This window comes from Alosa sapidissima, chromosome 11 (assembly GCF_018492685.1).
Source record: "Alosa sapidissima isolate fAloSap1 chromosome 11, fAloSap1.pri, whole genome shotgun sequence".
Taxonomy (NCBI): domain Eukaryota; kingdom Metazoa; phylum Chordata; class Actinopteri; order Clupeiformes; family Clupeidae; genus Alosa; species Alosa sapidissima.
In genome coordinates this window covers 18,159,317-18,184,203 of record NC_055967.1, presented here as the reverse complement: position 1 = coordinate 18,184,203, position 24,887 = coordinate 18,159,317, and the positions used below count along the sequence as shown (strand labels likewise).

The 24,887-nt window shown below is 44.6% G+C and overlaps 1 protein-coding gene and 1 long non-coding RNA gene across 3 annotated transcripts; one reads left to right on the top strand and one right to left on the bottom strand.

Annotated features, from left to right (window-relative positions):
* The first annotated feature begins 2,322 nt into the window (after window positions 1-2,322).
* On the top strand, window positions 2,323-6,442 carry LOC121724034. The gene is made up of 3 exons (XR_006035108.1): window positions 2,323-2,453; window positions 4,369-4,411; window positions 6,359-6,442. It is a non-coding gene; the product is annotated as an uncharacterized LOC121724034 (long non-coding RNA).
* Window positions 6,443-6,696: 254 nt separating this feature from the next.
* Window positions 6,697-11,876, bottom strand: gpr22b (G protein-coupled receptor 22b). 2 transcript variants are annotated; one of them, XM_042110291.1, is made up of 4 exons: window positions 11,324-11,876; window positions 9,150-10,184; window positions 8,845-8,985; window positions 6,697-8,310 (listed from the first exon to the last, which is right to left on the bottom strand). In XM_042110291.1, the coding sequence occupies exon 4, from the start codon at window positions 8,304-8,306 to the stop codon at window positions 6,966-6,968; it is 1,341 nt and encodes a 446-aa protein (XP_041966225.1). In that variant the 5' UTR covers window positions 8,307-8,310; window positions 8,845-8,985; window positions 9,150-10,184; window positions 11,324-11,876; the 3' UTR covers window positions 6,697-6,965. The 2 variants fall into 2 exon arrangements, with proteins under 2 accessions (XP_041966225.1, XP_041966224.1); XM_042110290.1 differs by having other exon boundaries at window positions 8,845-10,184.
* Between the last annotated feature and the right edge of the window lie 13,011 nt (window positions 11,877-24,887).

Genomic DNA, 24,887 nt, shown 5'->3' with positions numbered 1-24,887 from the left:
TAAGCAGAGTCATGTCCCATTCTTCATCTGAAAGTGGGATCCCCAAATAATTTCCCCATTGCTCCCAAATATGAGGTACAGAGGGACTGAGTGTATCCATTAACTGTGAATAAATCATTGACATCTTACCTTTCTTTAACAAATTGACCCTTAACAGAGAGTCAAGACAAGACAAAGGGGGAGTGTTTTGGAAATTGGCGAATTTCTTACGTACAAATTCCCTGACTTGTAAGTAGCAGAAAAAGGGAGCATTGGTCAGCTCATATTTGTTTGATAGTTGTTCAAAACTCGCAAATGTATAATTCCCGAATGCTATGTATACCTTGTGAACAGCACCCGTAAAAGCAGGGAGTGGGTGTGGACTACTTGAGTAAAGCAGGGAGTGAGTGTGTACTACTTGAGTAAAGCAGGGAGTGGGTGTGGACTGCACAGAGTAAAGTAGGGAGTGGGTGTGGACTGCTTGAGTAAAGCAGGGAGTGAGTGTGTACTACTTGAGTAAAGCAGGGAGTGGGTGTGGACTACTTGAGTAAAGCAGGGAGTGAGTGTGTACTACTTGAGTAAAGCAGGGAGTGAGTGTGTACTACTTGAGTAAAGCAGGGAGTGAGTGTGTACTACTTGAGTAAAGCAGGGAGTGGGTGTGGACTGCACAGAGTAAAGCAGGGAGTGGGTGTGGACTGCTTGTGGCCTGTTCAATCAGAGGCAGCGCCACTGCCACTCCAAAAAAATCTTTCCTTATATGTGCTGATATACTATTACAAATAAAAGGAGAGATTCTTTGATTAAATGCTTTAAAAATGACAGTGGTATATAACAACAGGTATAGCTCGAAATAAATAATGATATTTGGGTACTATGTTCATCTTTACAGAGTTTATTTTCCCAGTGCTGATGATATTTAACTTATATGCATATATTTACCATGAAATAGTCAAATTTATCAATGTCAACATTTGATATGTCATCTATGTCCTTTAATATCACATTCTGTTTTAATTTGCATTTTACACAACATCCCAACTTTTTCTGATTTGGTGTTGTACATGACAACTCAGCATGAGCAGGCACATCCCCCATCATTCCTCCTCATCTGCTTCCTGCTCTTTCTTTGGCACCATCTAAATCTCCCATACCTCCATGACATCTCTATTCTTCATATGCTCCGCCTCTTTCATCAGCTTCCTCTAGATGGGGATCTTCCTCTCATTCCTCTGCTCTCCGCCTTGATGCCAGATCTCTCCATCTTGCCCTCAGAATCTGCTCACTAGTGTTTTGGTTCTGCACTCACCAAGGTCAAAGGTCATAGTCTGTTTAATCTATTGGCACTGGATGTCTGTGTCTTCACTCTCTTCACATACAAAACTATTGCATCTGTACTCAGTCCTGACTGTCTTTCAAGCATTCAGAGCAGCAGTAAAGCCTTTTGGTATAAAAGTAGCAAGCTAATTATACAGACCCTTGTGCAAATTAATTGAAAGAAATTGTTTAAAAAAAAAAAAAACTTAAGTCACATTAGACCACTTTAAATGACTTCAAACTAGAAGGGCATACATACAGAGAGGGCAGATCCCTGTCAGGGCCAAACTGTACTTTTGATGCCTGAACACATGGGGGCGCTATAGTAACAGTAAAATAAGCACGTTTGTACAATTGGGCACTTTTGTTTTTAATTAAAGGCCGTACTTGGGACTTATTTTGATTTAATTGAGGGGCAATTTGGAGGTACAATGTAAATGTAAAAGCAAACATACTGTAAAGCGCACATTTTGAATCTATTGTTTAAAACGTCATCTCGCCTCCTCCTTGTTTTCACTGTCTAATAATTCTCAATATATTTAATAACAACTATCTATTTATCTATCTATTAATTATTATTATTATTTATTTGATATGGCTGATGCAACTATCCAAAGTGACTTACAGATGTCTATAATAACAGGGCCAGTCTCCTCGGAGCAAATGAGGGTTAACTGCCATGCTCAAGGACAGTGGCAGACAGGAATTGAACCCACAGCTTTTCTGCCTCCTGCATGGCAGCTCCTCACCCCCTACACTATCAGCGGCCATATTGATGCACTGATGGACACAACGCTGCATTTAGACAATGCAAGGACCTCTCAGGACTCTGCTGATGTGAAAGTGTAGCTGCACCAGCATTTGAATGTTGTCGTTCGTTCCCCTCCTGTATCCTGTATCCTGTATCTGTTGTGGGAGATAGCGGGCCAGCGTGTAGCAGGCAGCACGCGGACACGTTTTTGCGAGGGGGAAGCGTGTGTGCTCCGCGTTCCTCCCTCCGCCCCAGCAGCACGCTCTCTGTCAGCTCCTGATAAAGCAATCAGCCTGACGCATGCAAGGCACACAAGCGTGGACTGTCGCTGGTGTCCTTTGCTTCTCTGTTCTGCGGCAGCTGAGACAAAAACAACTGGCTGTTGTCATCGCCTGACTGTTTGCTAAAGGTGATTAATGAGCGTCAGCTGTATCAATTCACATCTGATTAACAGGCTATTGATCCGTTTTGACTCACAGTCAGGCATCCTATGAGGGCATTCATCAGTGTCCTTGAGGTCAAGGGGTCAAAAGATTTCATGACCTTGTACTTAATTAAGATATCTGGCCTGTCTGGGTTCAGCAATGGAGTGCTTACAGTATTTTTGCTTACATCCCAAATAGCAAGCTTCAGTTTTTGACTACAGTCATTCATTAGACTGTGTGGGTGTATCTAGTATCTGCAGGCAGTGATTGGTAACAAAAGCAACTTCCTTTTTGACATTTCAAATGACACTTGACAGGCAGTGGCACGCATTATGAAACTGCAGAGTGGTGATTTACTCATTGAACGATTGTTCAATCTGAAAGAGAAACACTAGATATTTTAATGTTTTTTTTTTTCCAATTCCTTGAGGTGTCAAGTCCTTGCGTATTACACAATCAAACCATGCTACACTCAATTCTTTTCCCTATCCTCCATTATGGCAAAATTACAGTAGAGTGTGTGCTAGCTTAATACAATAGAAACAGCCAATGTGGCTGGCATAATATGATTTCCCAGTCTTTTATCCTCTGGCTGAGAGAGAGAGAGAGAGAGGGAAAGATAGAAAGAGGGATGATGGGATTTTTTTTCAGAGAACCAGGAATCTGTCCTCATATTGAAGGACATGAGAGAGAACAATATCTTCCTGGCAGAAAAAAAATTGCGATTGAACAGAGAGTCAATTTAGAGTGAATTCTCAAAATATGACGACTCTCTTGAGGGAAAAACATTCTCATATAAGGTCTAGGTGTGCAGGAAATTACGAATAAAGCAACTTGGTGCTGGAAAGAGAAGCAGCAGGCAACACAACAGATACGGCCTCATCCTCTCAAATTATTCTGCAGAGATGAGATGAGACTCTCAAGGCAGCAATTGGCTTCCTGATCTTTTCTTTCTATTTTAGGTGCAGCTCTCAACACACGGCCTGATTGACTATCATTTTGCATTAGAGTGAACAGTCAGGGTCAGGTTACATTTTGCACATCGCTAGGCTGAATGCATCGTCAAGCCTCCTTGGTCTGGGTTGGCCGCAGGCAGACGTGGTTGAGAAAAGAGGAGGTGTGTCTGTGAATACTGAGAGCATTCCGCAGCCAACTCTACTCCAGGAGACATATTGATGTCTCTTTGACTGATAAATAACGTTTTCCCCCCCTCCCTCTGGTCTTTTGACGAGCTCGAGAGGTGCATGGTAGCTGTCATCCATTCTAACTTGTCTGTGTGTGGCATGTAATTAAAAGTTTGGACTGCTGAGATAACTTTTTTTGTTTGGATCAAATCTCGTTGGAACTCAATAATAGTTTACAAGACCTCAGGGGCTGGACTTTATTTCAGTCCAATCATAAGATTGGGACCTTTTTTCATGTGATTGACAGGTTTGGAATACAAATTATACATCGCTCATGTAGGAGTCACTTATGTTCACATCTTTTGGCAGCAGTTTGAGCAGGGAGAGTGGAAATGAGAAATGTTTTTTTTTTAATACAACATCAAATGCCCAAATGAACAACTGGGAAAAAATAGCCTTGTGCCATTGCACAAAACAACTTTTGGTCAGCTGATATTTCGGTGGTCTACAGTGTGATGTTAATATCTTTCCTTTAACTGCATATTTATAATAAGAACCGATGTTTTTCTTTGCCAAACCAGAAAACAATATGTTTGCCTATACGGTTAAGGTTAACCTATATTACTAACCCTTAATACCATACAAAATAAGCAGAAATATTAATGTGCATCAGGTTTGCAGTAATGGCTTTATACAATCACACAATGTATATATGCTGAGTACAATAAAGGCTTGCTTCTGAGGATCATGCAAACTTGATCAATCATTTCTGCAGGATGAGAATATCTGTGGAAAATGGCGTCTCGGCAACAGACAAGGTGAAAAGGTTTTCTCACTCAGCTTGCATTTAGTGTATTTCCACTTTGACCAAAATGTAATGCGATGCTTGAACCAAAACTGGGAATGAGAATGAACTGATGTGGGACATCAGCCTAATAGGCTGTAAGAGGAAGTCAGACTGAAATCAGATAATTAATCAGTTTATAGCATTACATCATGCTGCACCAGAAGCAATTAAGGCCTTGAAAGAGGGGGGTGGGGGGGAGGGGGTCATTGTGAAGCCAGAACAATAGGAAGATGGATACTAGTCCTCCTCCACACATTTCGGATCGTTTCAGGCTGGCAGTGAACAGCACAGAAAAGAGACAACAACAACAAAAACAACTAGCAGGCATGTTTGAGGATCTGTCACAGCAGTTGAGCTCTTGTCAGGCTGGCGTGTCTCTCCCTCCCCCCCTGCTGCTGCTGCTACTGCCAGCCCGTCCCTGGCGCCACTCCCATCCCCACTTGTAATCACGGCTCTGGCCCCGGGGCAGGGAGGCATCCTCGCTCTGCTTTACAGCACGGTCATAAAGCAGCCGCCATCAATATTCCTAAATCAGATCTCTGCACAGCTGCAAAGCATGGCCCCTTGACCAGCATTACATAATGGTGCTCCAGACCTCCTCCCAAGTGTTAACTGTGCCACAGACCTAGAGTAAACTGAACATCTCTCAGAGTTAGGAGTTTGTCTCTTCAGCATGCTTTTGTTGAATTATGTGGACTTGTTTTGCGTCCACTGTGTACACATGAGGATTTGGGTATATGAAACTGTGTAAATATCATGAATCAGCCCCCTCATCTTCCTTCGGTTTAAACATCAAGAGACATGTCCACTTATGGTCTACTTTCATAACTTACACAATATGCTATTCTAGTTGACCTTTTTTCAGAAATACCATGGAAAGTGAACTAAGACATTCAACGTTAGACATTGCCACGCCATTTTTCTTTCTGGCATGTTTTGCATGACAATTTAACACAGAGAAGCTTGAATGTAACAGGAAACAAAGAGGAGTCCTATAACTCCATATCTAGACAAAAAAAATTGGTAAAAAACAAACCTGGAGTTATTACAGTAAATATACATAAATGTACTGATGCCTCTCTGTGCAAGTAGCTTCAAGTCCCATTTAACATGTGAATAAACATACAGCGGCTCTGTAAGCTTCTGGGTGACATCATGCGACTTTGGCCTGGGAGACTAATGTTCCAGTGACAGAACAAATTTTGATCGATGTTTGATGTGCAGGGAAATTCACACCAGTTCTGTAAAGAGCTATGGCAACCCCCCTGCTGGGCTCTCTCCCCCGTATACAGTAACTGTCTGACATGATGTGCATGTTGTTGTGATACCAATAAATTACAAGTGAATTACCCCCTCCTGACATGGAGCTGTGGCAGACGGTAGCAGCTGTTGATGCATTAGGTGCTCACTGCAGTTAATAGGTATGGGGGTTGTGACTGAGAACATTATATGTGGGATTTTAGCCCACAGAGATCAAAACTGATGGTGGCTCATACCCACGGATACACCCAGTATACCTGAGAGAATGTAGCAGATGCCCTAACACTGAGAGAGTGTAGCAGATGCCCTAACACTAAGAGAATGTAGCAGATGCCCTAACACTGAGAGAATGTAGCAGATGCCAGCGCTGAGCGAATGTAGCAGATGCCCTAACACTGTTGTGGGCATGAGGAATAGTCGCTCTTTGTCCACATCCACTAAAGTTTCCTGCAGTGCATTTTTTTAGTGAAAGCAGATGCATTTCTCTCTGTCTTGCTAAAGTCTCTGTCTCAGCAGAAGCGTGAATTATACAGAGGATGATTTAGCTTTGCCTAAGGGCACTGTCTCCTCCCTCTTCTTCAAGCCACATGTTATCCCACCTCTCTCTCTTCTTCAAACCTCATGTTATTCCACCTCTCTCTCTCTCTCTCTCCCTCAGCTTGCTTTTCCCACTCTCATCAAGACAGGCGCCATCTTTCGATGAACTCTTGACCTTGGCAAGGCTTGGAGCAGAGAAGCTACAGTCCCAAGAGGTCTCCGTGATGGAGACTGACTGACACGATATCTAATGTTTCTCTGTTATGGATCCGCTGTAGTTTGGAGTATGCAGGGCCGCAGGGTTGACAAGGCAGGGGAAGAAACAGTGAAACACCATCTGATAAAACAACCAAGCAGGTTCATTTAGAACAAATATATTATAAATGTGCAGATATTACATCACTTACAGTCCTAATATATGTATTTATTCATGATATACAAATAGTCTATGTACACAAAGTAGATGTCTACAGTTACAAAAAGCCATGCATTATATACAGCATAAATTATAGAACGACTCTATGAAGTCTACCATACTCTGTCATAAAGTCAGAATAAATAGTAATAAATTATCTGTCTATTTCTCTTTTACACTTTTGATACACACGTATTTGCATGACACCTTTTAGATAAATGTCTTCCCTTTTGTGAATGTTTCCTGATGAGAACACTGTTAGTGTCGGTCAGTTTTTGAAAGCAGAGAGTGTGTGTAATGTCCGTCTCTGCACTCAATCCATGTCCTCTGAGGACAAGCATTTCTGCCTGGCCTCGTGGTCCTCAAACGTCACTTTTTTATTCTTCTTGGGGTCGATCCACGAGTTGCGGATGACTGCGTTGTTGGGCAGCGGATCTGACTCGATGATGGACACCACGCGCTTCTTCATCTTGCTCTTGAGCACCTTCTGGAACTTCTGCCTGGTGAAGGCATAGAGCAGCGGGTGGAAGATAGTGGTGCCGTAGGCCATGACCAGGAAGCCCAGCCGCAGCTTGAGGGTCAGCTGGCTGAGCCCGGAGCTGAGGATGATCGCGTTGAGCACCGTGATGGGCGTCCAGCACAGCAGGAAGGTGGAGATGATGAGCAGCGACATGCGGAAGACACGCCGCTGTCGCTCCCGTCGCTCTCGGTGCCGCTTCACGGCACGCCGCAGCGCGATGATGACCGACACCGACGTGCGCATGCCCAGCGCAGGCATGCGGTAGCCGCTGCTCTGCGAGGCGTCGGTGGGCTCGGGCTGCTGCGTCTGCGCCGTCTGCTGGGACGTGGCCATCAGTGAGATGTTCTTTTTCCGCCGCGACTTCTTCTTCTTCTGCGAGTTGTGGAAGCGTGTGCCAATGCGGATGTTGAGCGCCTGCAGGATCTTGTAGTAGGTCACCAGCATCACCACGGCCGTGAAGATGAAGATGGGGATCTGGGCCAACAGGTGGTAGTACAGGCCCAGTGTCGCGTAGTCCTGGTCACTCGTGTCCACTGTCGTCGACGTGGCTGCCGTCTGGTTCCGATCTGGCTGCGGCTCGGGCCCGAAGAAGCCCACCTCCAGAAAGGGCACCAGGAAGCTGAGGAAGGACAGCACCCAGATGGCCCCAAGCAGCGCCACGGCGCGGCCCATGGTCAGCACGCGGTTGGCCGGCTTGACAGAGATGTCGTAGCGGTCCAGCGTGATGGCCAGCACGTTGGCGGCCGTGGCCACGCTGGCGAAGGAGACGCAGGCCTCGTGGAAGCAGCCCACCAGCTCCACGTCCCCCTCCAGCGAGAGCAGCACCACGGCGATGGTCAGTGGGATGCAGCACAGGCACACGATGACGTCCAGCACGTGCAGGTTCATGGTGACAATGTTGCTGACAGAGTTGACCAGGTTGGACTTCATGCAGTAGAGGGCCAGCACGGTCAGGTTGCTGCTCAGACCCAGCACGATCTCCAGCATCAGGAAGCCCGTCAGCGACACCTGGAAGCTGACGGGGTAGCTGGCGCTCGCGGCCAGGTTCATGTTGGGACTGACAATGGACTCAGTGTTGTCGTGCACAGTGACGTTGCTCATGATGGCTTCTTCCAGCACAGGAGGAATATGCATTATCCTATGACGGGACAGAGAGTGGGGAGCTCAGGTTAGGACACACTCACAGAGCGTCTTAAGTCAGCTATGCTTGATATACTTTGTTGTGGTGGCATAGGGAGAAATTTGTCCATGGGTGCCTAGTGGAGCAGGACGAAAATCACAAGAAAAGATAATTCTTGCCTGTCAGAAAACAAGGTTTATCTCCTTCCAATTCCACCTGTATTGATCTCTCATATATCTCAGGTAGATCTTGTCACCTGGTTGCCAATAAGCGGGTCTGATATGAGTGTGTAGTTGCAGCAAACAGCCTGATGGTGGGGCTGTTGTCAATCTGCATGTTTTTAGCTTTGTAGTATATTATCAAGTGTATGTTTGTTAGTTTCCTCTCAACACATTCGGTTTTCTTTTTGTGATATGAATATATGAATTCTATCCAGACTGGTACATTAATCTCATGTATTTATAAAGCCTGCTGGTACGCTGGCATTTACATTGCCACACACACACACACACACACACACACACATGAACACACACATGCACACACACTCACCCTTCCCCTGGGCTCAGTCTACACCCCAGGGCTTGGTGTGTGGGCCACAGACGTCTTGACAGGATCCAGCTGGGTTATCCAATTCCAGCATGGCCTCTTCAGGGGAACGACACACCACCTGTACTCCGCTCAGTGGTACACCTGTTCGCAATGAAACCAGCATCTGGTCACTCTTCACTCAATAGAAAACATCAGTAGGCTCCTATTCCAAGAGCACTTTTCTTCTTTTTTTTTCTCTTTTTCTCACATTCTCTCCTTCTTTTTGATTGAAATAGATGATGAGGAAAGTAAAAGCAGATAAGCACCTTGACCGGGCACTACCCAGTCTGTCCACTGTTTATGATATTTGTAATTCCCCCAATAACAGGGCTTTCAGAAAATACACAAAACAGCAAAGGTCAGATTCTCTTCCCCCATAAAGCATTAGGCGGTTACGGGGAGATATTGACTGTGGTCCTCAGCCAGATAGACCCATTCGCTGTTCAGTGCAAACACCGATGCTTTATGGTGTTTACTTCAGCCCCTCAATAAACAATTAATCCTCCTGTGGTAGCACCATTATCAAAAGACAGCACAGCGCCGTATCCCAGATTCTTAGCCGAAGGTTCCGCCAGCAGCTACTCCGGTGGTCATTTGGATTTTTATCACAGTGCACGACAATTAAATCCTCATTGATTCTCTATGGCAGGCCGGCGTTGACACCGGACTGGCCGGTCACTAAGCCGGTGGGTTCAGTGAGTCTGAGGGATGGGCATCTCTTTTCCTCCCTCTCTCTCTCTCTCTCTCTCTCTGGGGGTCTCGTTGTTGTAGATGACCTTTAAGCTTCCCGGAGGTCACCTCCAACCATCCTTACAGGTCACCTCAGAGGTCAGGGGAGCTGTGGCTAGTCCACTAACATCCACTAGAAAACACAACAACATCCATCCCTTTGAGCCAGCATTCCACTGCCGCTGAAGCCCATGAAGGCTCAGCTAATACTTTTATATTTCGCCTTCAGTGGTGTGTGTGTGTGTGTTTGTGAGAACAAGTTGGTTTGCGTGCAAAAGTACTTGGGCGCGTGTTATTGTCGTCTGCGTTTTTGGGTGATTGGCTCAGTGTTTCACTTGAAGGTCGTTGGCCTGTGAGGGAAAATAAGAGCCCTATTAGCCAGCGGTCTTCCCTGAGGAGCTGGGGGGGCTGGCTAGTGGGGGGTGTCGCTGCTGGCGGAAGAGACGCTGTCGACTGATTTATGCTGGGACGAAGCCCTTGAGGGAGGCAGGGCGAGAGCAGCAGTCCTGGGTCCACTATCCCCGCTATCCCCACATCAGGCTGTCGCTCGCTCCGGTCTCTGCACAGCCGCTCTGCAGGGAGAGGAAACACACGAGATGGAGTCTGAGGCGAAGCTAAACAACCATCCATCACAACCAACCAGGCATCGTGCTACAGCAACTTTTAAATATAGTGACTGCCATTCAATGCCTAAACACATTCCTTTAATTTTCGAAAAGGGACTGTGTGTATACAGTATGTGTGTGAGTGAGTGGGTGTGTGTGTTTGAGGGATGTGAACCTCTGGAATCTATTTGGTGGAAGAATGGAATGAAAATATTAGAGACACTATTAGGTGCACAAGCAGATAAAGAACCATAGTAAGGAACAGGTTATTTCTTCCAAAGTCAAGTAGTTATGGTAAAGGCCAAAGGTTAATAAAGGGTCTGGGTGACAGAAACAGGACAGGAAACTGCAATTTAGGCGTCCAAAGATCCCGCAGATGTGATGGTTTTCTATATGTAGAGCTGCACTACAACACTTCTGTACCGCCTCTCCCACAGAACATTTCAAAAACCCCTCAGGACGGATGCAGTGCTGCACACACACACACACACACACACACACACACACACACACACACACACACACACACACACACGCACACTGCTCTCAGCTGCCCTCACTCAAGACTGGTGACCGCAGGAGCGAGTGGTCGGCAGGCAGGCAGGCTGTCAGCCTGAGCTGCAGCGCTCCGTCACCTCTGGTAGCGCACCGCTAAAGCGCTGAGAACACCACTGAGTCGGAGCCGCGTCCGAGCCGCGTCCGAGCCACGGGCGGACACAGAAAAGTAGCGACAGGGCTCAGCTCCGCTGTGGTGACTGATTAAAACAGGATGGAACAGCAGGTGCAGAATGTGTGTGCATTTTTGGAGGCCACTGGGAGATATTCTGTCCAGATGTCAGAATCGAAATCTAATCCAACTGATTTTTACGGTGCATATGTCAAAAGAAATACTCTACGTTTACTTCACTCTATGAGTCCTTAACATTTGCTCTGCATTTAGTGACCACTGTCCCTGAAAGCCACTATGGTGATTGCATGTATTTAGGTATGTGTTGAATGTGTTGAATTCTTGATGAATGTTTGCCATAGACACAGACATGCTTATTTCTCACAGCGTGTTATTTGCATTTTCCATTTTCACAAAGCGCTCCTGTGCACACACATACCTCATGCTGCTCCAAATCTTTCTTCTTCTCAGTGTTTACCCGTGCAGTAAGAAGGAAGGAGAGAGTGTGTCTGCACACAACTGTCAAACAAACCCCTCTGGCTTCAGTAGCCCTAACTAATCGCCTGGTAATGAAATTCAGCTCTGCTCCCGAAACAGTTTGGTCTCCTGGCTCCAGTGGGCTTTTCTCCTGTTTGAAGACGTCCCAAAGACCCAGTGAAATCCAGAAGTATAAGCGCGCTGTACTCCCAGTGCGCCACAGCGGATGTGTGTGAGGAAGGAATTGTTGAATGTCATTGGCAGCGAAACAAGGGGTCATTTAACATCCCAAAACCAATGCATCCCGCAATCCAGAGGCAGTAAAAAGAGAGAGAGAAAATAAGAGATGGAACATGCAACCATGGGCTGTCCTGTGGCAGAATCGGACCATCCCACTTTTTTCCCTCTCATGCGATTGCAGTCCTCCCGTTGACTGTGAAGCCCAGCTCCCTCTGTCTCTGTTGCGCTCTCTTAGCTGTGCTGTGCAGCGCGTGCAAACAGTCCTACTCCAACACACTCTCTCTCTCTCTCTCTCCTCCCCTCTCTCTTTCTACTCTCCTCCTCCCCTCTCGCTCTCTCTTCCTCACTGCGGCGAGTTGCAGTGCTCCCTGCTGCCCTGATTGGTCTCCTGTAATAGGCTTAACCCTTTCCTCTCTGCCCAGGAGCCGTACCCCCCACCCCCCCACCCCCCTCCCACACCCACACACCATCCCGTCTTCACCTCCCCTGCTGAGGATCGTTCCTCTCTGGGTTCTGGATGTCCTCCGCGTGTTGGTTTAAGAGAGCTGTATCCATGGCGAGATGATACTGTAATCAGGGAGGTGTGATTCGGGTTGGGGTGGGGAAGTGGTGGTAGGGTTCTGTGCTCTTTTTGGGTCCGTTAGTATCCCAATACTAGCCAAGGGTGCAGACAGTGAGAGAAATGGCTGTGGACATCATGGCATTACTTATTGATGCTTGATAGTGTTATAAAAATGAATCTCAGCCCGCATGGGTCTCGTGGGGAGAGGTGGGGTGGTGGTGTGTGTGTGTGTGGGGGGTGAAGGAGAGGATGGAGATAAGACTCGGAGAGCACTGATGAAGAGATTCTAAGACGCGTCTTCTTTTTTCCCTCCTTCCTTGCTGCTGTGTAAGAGGCGGAGAGTGGCCCCTGATTGATAGCTTCAATTACATGCCGCTGTCAGATTACAGAGGGAATGGTCACCCTCCATTTGTTTTGTTTGCCTCATTTGCCAGGTGTGATAAGAGCCAGGGGGCATCTTCCTTCAGAGGGGACAGTGATGTGATGTGTGTGTGGGGTGGTGCTGGAGGAGTGTGTGTATGTTGGGGGGGGGGGGGGGGGTGGTGGAGGTGGCCATGGAACAAGATAGCTGAGGGGGGTGGTGGTGGGGAGTGGTGGTGGTGGTAGTGATGGCCATGGAGCAGGATATCTGACCATCATATGTTCCGGTATCTGTCTGCAGTAACATCTCCAGTTATTGTGCAGCGCAACATCATCATTGTGCTGAGTGGAGACTGTGCACTGGGGTATCTTCTAGACAGTTGGGCAGAGAAGGCCTTACATGGAACGCAACTAACCTCCCATCAGCATGTTTTTTTTGTTATTCAAAATGTAATGTAGATGATAAGCTGTCATATTCATTCAGACAAAGCCATGGCTGTCCTCCTATTTGTGAAGGGCAGATAGATGTCTCACATTAAAAAAATTCTGCACAATAACCAGTATTGGTAAAAATGTTATTGCAACATTTTATCATGGTGTTAGAAACAAAATACTGCAATACATGTAAGGTAATTGCCTGTAAGTACTTTAATGTGTGTGTGTGTGTGTGTGTGTGTGTGTGTGTGTGTGTGTGTGTGTGTGTGTGTGTGTCTGTATTTATTGTGTGTCTTTTAAGGACTGGCAGGTAGCTCTTAAGGAATCACTTTCATGCTCTGGAAAGTGGTAAACATCCTTCAAAAAAAGCAGTTTTTCTGTCGGAATTCAGTAGAGAAAGCCATTAATATTTCACAGAAGTATTAATATTTCAGCCAGGCTGCTCACTAGTCCCAAGACTCTGCAGTCTGATATGCGCTGTTTTATTCTGCCTTTTGTATTGTGCGAGTGTGTGAAGATGTCTTTGTCTGCATAGGGAGGACAGGGGAGAGTGCTTGATGATGAAAGAACGTTGATTGCTGAAATGTGGTTTCCATTAGTGTGTGTAACCTTGTGAATATGCTAAAAAGACGTGTAGTGGCACAAGTCTGGAGACTTGGACTTTGTTGAATTTGTAGTGCTTAGCCGGGCTCAACATTTAAATCCTAAATGTGTTTGGCTTCCTTGGGTGGTGGAAAATTGTGGGCTAGCTTCCAATGTAATCGCTTCAAGTACAAATGGGATACCAATTAAGTTAGAAGAGTAGTCGTGTAGCCCAAAATTCTCATTGCCTTTGAAGATGCTGTAAGAGTGGTTGCCAGATATTACAAATAAAGATAGGAGAAGTGTTCGCAATATCTCACTTAAATTAATGGCAAAGTGTGCACATTTGTGGCTCTCACTGGATTGTTGTATGATTTGTTCTAGGATGGGTGATTTTTAGCTATATTAGATTTACACATATAAAGCAAAGGGTCCCTGGTCTTATCAGATGTAATGGGTGTTTGCCTACACACCAGCAAGTCAGATGGCAGTGGAATGTGATGACAAACAGTGGATTGAGAAAGCCTGAGGACTCGAGAGCAAGACTCTTTTTTTTATCTCTCTCCTGCAGCAGGCTTTCTGCTCTCCAAATCTGGAGCGTGTGCGATTTGCCATAGATTAGCCCGTTGCTAATAGACTCCCATATTTGAGTGGCCAAATATGCTTAACCCAAAGCCCACTTTATTCTAAGCTTCAAACAGTCTAAGAAGCAACGTAAGTGGAATTAGAATAAGGGAGAGAGGGAGGGGAGGGAGAGAAAGAGAGAGAGGGGGAGGGAGGGAGTAATGGATCATCAGTGAACAAACACCAGAGCCAACCTGGCTCAGAGACGGTCCCACTCTTTAAACTCAAAGCTTTTTTTGAGATCATTCTCCATGTGGCCCTGACTGCATGCCAGTGTTTAAATTCACTCCCACATACAGGTTGTTTCCATTGCCTGAACAAGCTACATTTATGTTCATTGCCTTGCTCTATAACCATTATGAATGCTCTGTAACCATTATGAACGCTCTATAACCATTATGAAGGCTCTATAACCATTAAGAACGCGAGAGAGAGAGAGAGAGAGAGAGAGAGAGAGAGAGAAAGAGAGATAACTGAAGCATGCTGGAAGTGTTGGCTTGGCCATCCTTGCTTGTCAAATGTCTTCACGATGTCTCATGTTGAGAGGAGTTGTGTACCCGGATTCATCCAGCAATAGCATGGCTGTCCCCATGCATCCCCAGGGCTCCCTTGTAAAAGAAATTTGAATATCTCAATGGGACATCACCTGGTAAAATAAAGGATAAATAAATAAATAATGCCCCATCTAACTTAAAATCACTTTTTGATCACTGTGGGATATTGGGTAATATCCTGGCTTGAAACTCAATCTTCTGTCTGGTAAAGCTACCTGACAAACAAACAGAATGTCATGGTGAATGTACAAATAAAGGTGCGAAAAGGAAGATTACTGGAAATAAAACTAGAAATTATGTATTAAATGTAGTAAAAGCTGAAGCACATTGGAAACTCAAAAAACAAAAAATGGCATCTTTAACTGTGCTTGTACTGTACTTCAGTGTGAGGGATACATCTTACCTTATGCCTTGCCATCGGATATGTAGGTTTTATGCACCTTGGTCCAAATGGAACAATATTTCGTTCAGCTGTATACTCTGTATATGATAGAATGACAATAAAAGCTGACTGGACTTGACTTGATACATTTGTAAGACAGGCCTCTAGGTCTCTGGATTAAAGCTATGAAGCAAGTGGCCCAATTCTTGCCTGTGTCACAGCCTCACATTGTGATTAATACTTGCTGGCTTGACTCTTACCCCTTTATATGGCCATCACCCAATTAGAGACAGGGGGGCTTGGCCCATGACTCATTCAGCCCTGTGTTCTCCCCTCTGCAGCCTGATCTTCTTCTCATCTCTCTCTCTCTCTCTCTCTCTCTGTCTCTCTCTGCATTTGTGTGTTTGGACAAGTCTGTTTTCCCTTTATCATTTCGCCCTCTGTCTGATCTGTCATCAGATCTGGCTGTTTTGAGTCTTTTCTGATGGGTGAAGGGACGCTCAATAAACCTTAAGCTTCTTGTCCTTCAGTTGACCTCCCGCGTTGGCTCGTCTTTGTTACAATCTGCATATGAGGATGACTGAGATTCATGCAGAAACACTCCCCTAGTTCCCTTCCGCTTCTTGCCCCAAGGTGACGGATGTTCTCTTTTTTTTTCACATTTAAGTTGGGTTGCCGAAGGATTATCTGCACACTTTGCAAGGATCATTTTTAATCACATTTCTCGCTGAAAATATTAGTGGAGAAAAGGCAGCGTTATTAACAGATTCTTATTTTTGTTTTCTCTTTGAATAGCCTCTGTGAATTTCCAGGATGAACAGCAGGTCGATTTAAAAGTCTTCATCGTTTATATCAGGGTCAGGGAAGAGATGGATCCCTGGATGAAATTGGACTAGCTAAAAGGCTTTTTGGGGGGTGGAGAGAGGAAGGAAGGGGGGTGGGGGTGCTGTTGCATCCTCTGCGTCCCTAACGGGGGCCTTTTTAGCCATGGCCTGATAGTGGCCGTGCTGTTTCTGGTCACGTTCCGATTGCCTCCTGGGAGTTCGCTCTGCATGCTAGGGCCAAGAGCTCAGGGGAAGGACCATGAAAAATGGAGGTCATGACTAGGGACTCATGCTTGCGTCTGACCATAGACCAGCTCCTGCTTGGTCCCCCTCCAGACTCAGAGAAGCAGCTGCCAGCAAAGGTCCAGAGGCGGGTGAGTCTCCACCGAGCATTCATTGCTCTTTATAGACCACTAACCGCTAATAAAGCCGTGCCCTGCTAGGCCCAGATAGACACAAAATGTTCCCCCATGCAACATAAACTCTGCCATAGTTAAAGGTCAGGGTTGTCAATTGCACAAACCCTAAACTGAGTTTGACACGCAACACTTAACTGTTTATTAGAAGAAATGTTGCCACGGTTTACCTCAAATTAGATAGTAAGAATGTGAGGCATTGTATGCAGTATATTGTAGTAATCAAAGAAATACATTTGTATGACGAGTGGTCATTTACTTTAATAGTGTAGGCAAACTTTTTAAATGAAAAAGGTTTTTATGTAACACATATTACTCGAAGTACAAACCATGTACACCTGTTGAAGAATCAAGCCTTGCCATAAGCAATAGTTATCACACTACAGTATGTTATCCATAAATCAGTCTCAGACCAGCATTGTACCCTTCATGATAAAACTGAGGCTAAAATAAATGAATGAATACATATTGTAATAAAAAAACATACACAATTATGACTGCTCCTAATTTGAAAGTTTAATAGCAATGAATCATTGTTGCCAAATCATAAACAATTCCTAGAGAAATCCCTGGAAAGAATTCCATAAAGTATTCCTACAGTAGGTCTAACTGCACTGCCTGCATTTCTATACTTTTACAGTGATGGTGGTCATGAGATTCATTCATTCATTCATCAAAGGCTTGAATGTGAGGGGTGAACTGGTCAAGGCCCTGGTCAAATAAACACCATCCCACACTCACGTGTGGTCAGACTTCCACAGTAAAAGGAAGTGTCATGCATTTGGCCTGGACATGAGATGACCACGGGTGTGTGTGTGTGTGTGTGTGGGGGGGGGGGTTGGGGGTACGATGCACACATATCCCCCACCAAGGATCTCCTTTTTCCTTTTTTTCAGGGAGGGGGGGGGGGGTTAGGGCGGTGGTAGCCTGCAGTTGCATGGAGGAGAGTAGCAGTGCGGTGAGTGGAGAGGGTGGGGGTTGTGGGGGACTAGCGCGATGCACCCTGCAGCTTAAGCGGCAAGTTTTCCACAACGCGTCTTAGAAGTCCAGTCGCTTCCTGTCACAGCAAAGCATCTGTTTACGTCCGAGATGTCAGGGGGCCGTCCCTGAAGGCGTGGGAACGCCAGGACTCCCCTCGCACGGCAGGACGCGGAGCGGCCGGGGTGAGTGGTCCCATGGGGGGGGGGGGCTCAGTGGGATCTCCTGCAGGCTTGTTGATCCGAGATTTAGGACGAGCGGCTTCAGGGGGACTGGACATTGGATTGGACGCAGAACTGGATTTTAATTAAAAACCACTTCGTGTTTTAGTTTTAATAAATTGCATCATGATAACATTGTAGAGAGAATGACAGTGGACTGAAGCTTTTGGGGGAAATATGTTCTGTTACTAATTTTTGATATAATTATTTTGCTGTACCACTTCCACAATAACATATTAAATAAACAAATAAATAAAATGGTAAAGTAAACAGATGGAGGGTTTACTTTCCTCTGACATACTTGGACACTTTTCTACAACAAGGCTACAAGATTCATATTCAAATAATCTTATTCAAATAATATTCTAAATATATCATGTAAATGGAAATATTTGCAAGTTGTTTTTCCATGTTATGCTTTGAATACAAGGATACAAGGATACAAGGAAGTTTATTGTCACATGCATATAGTTACTGGAAGTAAGAAATGCAGTGAAATTATGTCTGGTGTCAGCCTATTTGTGCATTAATGGGGGGGGGGGGGGGGTAAAGAGTGCAGTAGAAGAGGGGTTTAGTAGATTAAGTGGCAAGGGCTGCATAAAAAAGGTGGGGGAGGATTGGGATTGGGTGGGGGGCACCAACAAGGAGCACCCAAGAGCAACAGGGGCAAGGAAAAACTCCCTTACCAAGGAAGAAACCTTGGGCAGATCCACGGCTCAAGGGGCTAACCCAACTGCCAGGGGTCTTGGTGTGTGTGTTGGGGGGATGACAGGGGAGATGGGATAGTGTGCTGTGTATGTGGGGAGAGGGCAGTGTGCAATATGTGTGTTGGGGAAGCTTCCTCATGAGACAATGTGCTGTGTATTGGGGGGGCAGTGTGCTGTAAGTATGTTGGGGATGTGTGTTGGAGAAGCTTCCTGATGAAATAATGTGCTGTTATAATAATGTGAAATGATGTGATGTGAAGTTGATATGACTGTTATCTTTGCTTAACAGCAATCACTGAACTGGAAGAATGAGGTAGAATATAGTTACCTGGGCTGCTTACTGTAGTCATGCTGTTTCATCCAAATGGATCTGTATCACTAAGTACAATTTATCATATAGTTCCCTTAGGGAACTATGCAAGGCATTGGCTTGAAGTTATTCCATGTGTATCCATGGGAATGCCAAGGGAACTATTGTTCTTTTTGTCCTGTGGTGGACATGAACTCCTTTCACCCTTGCCCTACGAGAGTGCCCATTGTCACCTGTGCTGTGACTGTGGTGGTCTGCAGCAGTCCCTTGCCACGTCAGCTTCCAAGTGGATCTTTATCTGTTTCTAGACAGGGAAGCACAATGGAAGAGGAATGGCCCTGACTGGACAGATGGCCTGCCAAAGCCTAGAAAGACCATTACATGTAGGTGCTGACAGCGCAGTCCAGACAAAAGAGCACTTAATGTTGGACTGTGGCATTTATTGCTCTCTATAGCTGCGGTCCTCCCCAAAACGTCTGGGGATTATAGCACTGGTTTTAACATCAGTCTTTCCCAAACTGAAAGCTACTGCTCCTTGCTCTGGTGGATAGACAAGATCAGGTCTGTTAGGACAGTTCAGCTTATTGTAAATCAAATTGTTTGACATGAAAAAAGAGAACGCTAATATCAGCTGAATGATAAAAGCAGATCAGTAGTCACAATGTCAAATCAAGTGCTTTGCAATGAAACTAATTCATGTGCTAGAGAAACAGATCTTGCCCAGCAGAGGAGGGAAATAATGTCATATTTTGTATCAAAGTTGATCATTATTCGTTCTGTAAGATGTAATCAACGTATATCTAAATTGTTTTCGGAGTCAGGTCATGTTTGTTTGTTTCTTTAGACACAAGACTCCCAAGATCAGACTGGTCACTTTACAAGAACCGGGATTCATTTTGTCAACAAAAATGATTCATTGGGTTGTGGATTTTACGGTCCTGCCAACACATCTATCAATAAACAGACCTCGTTGCAGGCAGACGGCGCCACTCTTTATCGGATTGTTTACTTTTGCTCAGCAAAATATATTTTGCTTGGTGTCTATGGGTTCTGCTGGACTTAAAATACTTTGATTAATTGACTGGAATAGCCAACCTATTTAGTGCCTTGCCTGCACAGCCACACTAAGTGCTTTATTTTCAGGGGCCGTCGTTCCTCCTTCTTTGGGATATTGACAAGTCTTTGGCAGTCTTTCAACAGAAGAGGTTCTGTTGTTCTATAGAGTCAAGTTTCCCCTTAGTGAGGAAAACATGAACCCATCTCTCTCCAGTTGAAAAAAGGGACATTTTCTCATGTGCTGACAAAAATAAGAATGATTGATTGATCTTGAATGCATCTCATGCATGTGAGGTAGGACATGACAAAGTCTTTAGAAGGAGGTCCAAGTGTGACGTTCCTTTGACTGGTCAGTGCATGGACTCATCCATCATTGTGCAGAGTAGACATGTAGCATGGTGTGCCGTTGGAACAATCTGACCCCTTAGTTCTTGGTCTCTCATGTTATTTGATCTTTTCTTGCCTCCCTTTGAAGTCAGGTTATTTGGGGTGAAACTGGAATCAATGCAAAGCTCCTAAATGTGTTAAACCTACCAAAGTGCTTTATTACTTCCTACATATGATCCCATGTTAGTGACGAAATAAATTATGAAACAGTCATTTATGTCTTTGTACATCAGTTCCTGAATGTGTTGACATATGAATTTTAAACGCCTGTCTGGCTTTTAAACGCCATCTTCTGAGCAAAAAGAAAGAAAACACAAAAGCTACTGTACACCATCATACCATTGTTCCTTTGAAAGTTTCCATAGAAGAGATTTCACATAGAGGTGTGAAATCAAAATACTTCTGTTTACCTTGAGAGCAGGAAGAGGATGACTTCTTCCATCTCAATGTTCAGTACCTTGCATACTAAAAAGTCTTTGATGAGTGAGCTGACATTTTCTCTTGCATCCTCTATGCTATTGTCTTATTTCATTTATATATTCAAGATTCAAGATTCAATACTTTATTGCCATACAACTCTGTGCAAGTTGGATTTGCTTCAGTGTGCTCATGACAGGACAAAGACATTACCATAGACACACAGAAAAAGACATAGAACATACATGTACGGAGTCCCACACAGGATCACCCTTGACATAGGCAGATAAAAAGGGCACACTGCTCACAACATACCTGGATGATAGTCCTGGAGGCTAGAGTGACAGGTCAGGTTAAAGTGACATGGTGCATAGGGATGCAGAGTGCAAATCCACAACTTTACAATACATAGATAAATAAAACTAATATGGGTAGCATAAAACATATAGAAGAGTATACAATGTAAAGAGATGTGGAAATTATACAGGCTTGTTGGGAGAACCCTTTTTTCATGAGATACTGGTTCAGGGATGGAGAGCTGTTTAGAGATTTGATGGCTCTGCAGTATGTGCTGTTGAGAAAGTGGGAGGTTTTTATTCTAATTGCTCTCAATCTTCTCCCTGATGGGAGGATGGAGAAATGGGGGTTGGCAGGGTGAGTCGCATCTTGTAGGATCTTTAGGCCTTTCCGGTGTATAAGGGCCTCTTAGATCTCACAAATGGGGGAGAGTTTACAGCCAATAATTTTTGAGGCTGTATTGACTATCCTGTCCAGCTGCAACCTCTGCTGGACAGTACAGTTGCCATACCAGACAATAACAGAAAAGGTGAGGACACTCTCGATGGCAGCTCGGTAGAACAGCAACATTCCCTTACAGGCCACCCCAAATTTTCTCAACTGACGAAGGAAAAAGAGCTTCTGGTGGTCTTTTTTGGTGATGCTGGTTATGTTATCCTCCCATTTTAAAGAGGATGATATTGTTGGGCCTAAAAACCTAAAACTGTCCACACAATCCACCACCTCTCCATTGATGCACAAGGGCTGAGACGCCTTCCCACCTCTGCGGAAGTCCACCACTCCTTAGTTTTGGAGACATTTAGCTCTAAGTTGTGGATGGAACACCATTCAATAAGTGAGAGGACCTCATTTCTATTGGCAGCATCGTCACCCCCCGAAATCAGCCCCACCACTGTTGCATCATCTGCAAATTTGAACATTTTAACAGAATCAGTGTGTGATGTGCAGTCATTTGTGTACATCAAATATAGAAGAGGTGATAAAACACACCCCTGGGGGGCACCAGTGTTAATGTGCTTGACCTTAGAGGTCTTATTACTGATTTTAACCACTTGTGTTCTCTGCAGTAGGAAGTCCAAAATCCAGTGACATAAGGAATTATGGACCCCCATTTGTTGGAGAATCTGAAAAAGTTTGCTGGGTAAAATTGTGTTAAAAGCAGAGCTGTAATCTATAAAGAGGACCTTTGCATAGTTGCCTGGGGCCTCCAGGTGCTGTAGAATGGAGTGGAGACATAAGGATACAGCATCCTCAACGGACCTGTTTGCCCTGTATGCAAACTGGCAGGGGTCTTGCCTGACCACTCTGGACAGATGTTTACATACTATGCTCTCAAAGATTTTCATTATAACAGATGTTAGTGCTACAGGTCTGTAGTCATTCAGGCAACTAATGCTGGGTTTCTTGCGTACAGGGATATATAACACATGTAGAGGACATTTAGACAGTTAGACATGTTCATGCTGGATCGACTGCAGATCCTCATATTACTCATTGAACTGAGGAGCTGCAGAGAGGTTTGTATAGTTTCTATTCACTCTACGCTCCTCTCTCTCTCTTTCTCTCTTGAAAATGATTATTGCCTGCAGAACAAGAAGGTACTATAATTTGATTTCTATTCTCAGTAGTGTTTGAGTGCATGCCCAATATTATGAACACACAAAGCTTCCTGGCAGGACTCTTATCAAATATGCATTGCTCCATTATTATTTATATTAGCCTGGAAATTAGAAGTCCTACCATCTCTAGGAGTTTGCTCCATCCAGCAAACGAAATGACATCCCTGCATTGTAAATGCTACTTGAAAAATGTTCTAAAATGTCTTCACTCTGTTAGCATTTTCTTAGATGTTGATATTGACACCATATACCTGTTGTGTTTTTACACTGATTTGTCAGGGCATTTACAGAATATCAGATTCATATTCACATTAACACATGATGTGTCCAAATGTGCAGGTGAGAACCAGACCCTGGTGGCTTAGATGGGAGGTTTGACACACACGGGCCTGCTGGAAGAATATCGCCATTTCAAAATTGGTTCAGTGAGATGTACAGAATGCAATGAAATACAGCAATAAAAACTGATTTGAGTGTGAAGCCCATTTCATGACAAATACAGTATGCTGCTGAAAGTCCACTCATGGCTTGCACCCTTACCCCTAGACATGATACATGTGGATTTGTTTACAAACCGGCAAAGATAATCTACGGGTGCCAACTGACAAGGTAATATTACCCAATTTCATCCAAATGGCAGGCTATTGCACTGTTGCTGTAAAGTAATTCATGATTCTCCGGGTCTGTGGAGAATTGTAAGGCTAGTAGGGGTTGACTAGGAAGGCGCGCCCTTCTCCATTTCAAGTTAGTTTACCATCTAAATGACTTCAAAGCTGTTGTATTAAGGTGCCTCTAGCTTCAGTGTTTTAGATGTAAATTTAAATTTACTTCTAAATACTATTAAACTGTTTTTTGGATTTCTCCAGTTGATTGTACAACAATTTAAATAGACTAGAGTAATGTCCCACCTGTTAACTGAGGTTTATACTGTATTGTATGTGGATTTTGCTAAATTTCTTCAGCTATAAGGTTAACACATGAATGCATTCCTTCTCTTCGTTCTTCTTTATGATTAGAGCCTGATCTGATTCCGAGTCGTTGGGCTCTTGGGCACTGTGGTTAATACACGGATGCAGTCAACACACGGTTTGTTTTAGTTTCTAATTTGCATAAAATACTGTTTGCACGATGCGGGAAATAAATGAAATATCACTACACTATACTATGTGTGTTATGTGATTCTTCTTAGTGGATGAAGGTGACTTTTGAATACTTGGCAGTCATGTTTTGACAGGTGTACCGTTTTAGGAATAATTTGACAAAAAATAACACAGCTACTGTAGTTCACTTGTGTCCTGTGAAGTGTGCACCTGTCTAGGCCCTCTGGCCCCGAGTCACCTCCATTCTGTTGTATGATGTCAGCATGGTTCTTGTGAGGCAACACATTAATGGGGCACAACTCCTGATTTGTGCTGCACTTCCTTTGTGAGATTATGAAGCCTATACCTCAATGCTCCTTTTTGTATCAACATCTATGTCGCTTTGGGCGCATGCGCACGCGGCGACCGGCAGGAAAAGTTTGGCTGTCAATGTTTTAATCGTGTTTTATTGTTTTACGTCTGTTGTGTCTGGGATAATAACATCCCAAGTGACTTTAACTGTGCACGGTGCTTTTGATTGAAGCGACATGGATCTTTTTCGCGTCGTATTGCTATTTCTGCTATCTTTTCTATTTTACCTGGATAACATCTCTGCCTGCCCGGCCAGGAGGCAATACAGCAGAAGTGAGCTGCTGCAACTCAAACAACAACTCAGGGTGCAGGGTGTTCATCCTTTACACCAACATGTGCCGCAGCAGCAGGGAAGACAGATTTATTTTAAAGTATGCAGATGCAGATTACTGTCATCGTAAGCCTGCTACAAGGAAATGAAACAGGTCATGGTCCAGTTGTCCAGGATTTTGTAGACTGGTGTGATAGGTCCTTTCTACAGATGAACATTTCCAAAACAAAAAATATGTGTATAGACTTCAGGAAACTCCCCAGGGCTAAGGAAATCATCAGCATAAAGAGTCAGACAGTGGAGTGTGTTGATAAATATAAATACCTTGGGACCATCATTGACGATAAATTAAATTTTGAGGCAAACTGTGAGATTGCGTACAAAAAGGGGAACCAGCGTCTATACTGTCTGAGGAAGCTGTCCTCCTTCCACATCGACAGAAAGATGCTCATCACGTTCTACCGCTGCTTCATTGAATCAGTCATCTCTTTTAGCCTGGTGTCTTGGCTCAGCAACCTACCCCTAAAAAATAAGAACTCTCTGAACCAAATTGTAAGGTGGGGCTAGTAGGCTGATTGGAGAGCCACAGCTGAACCTGGAATCCCTACACAGTAGGCAGCTACAGTGGCTAGTTGGGTCTATCCTAGAGGATGGATCCTACCCACTATACGGTGAATTTCAGCCTCTCCCATCAGGCCGCAGGTACAAAATGCCTGTTTGTAAAACTAAAAGATACAGAGGCAGTTTTGTTCCCTCGGCTATTAGAGTGTTAAATAGCACTTAGGCTACTGTTATATTAGGGTACACACTAACTTATTGACTGCACAGCCCTC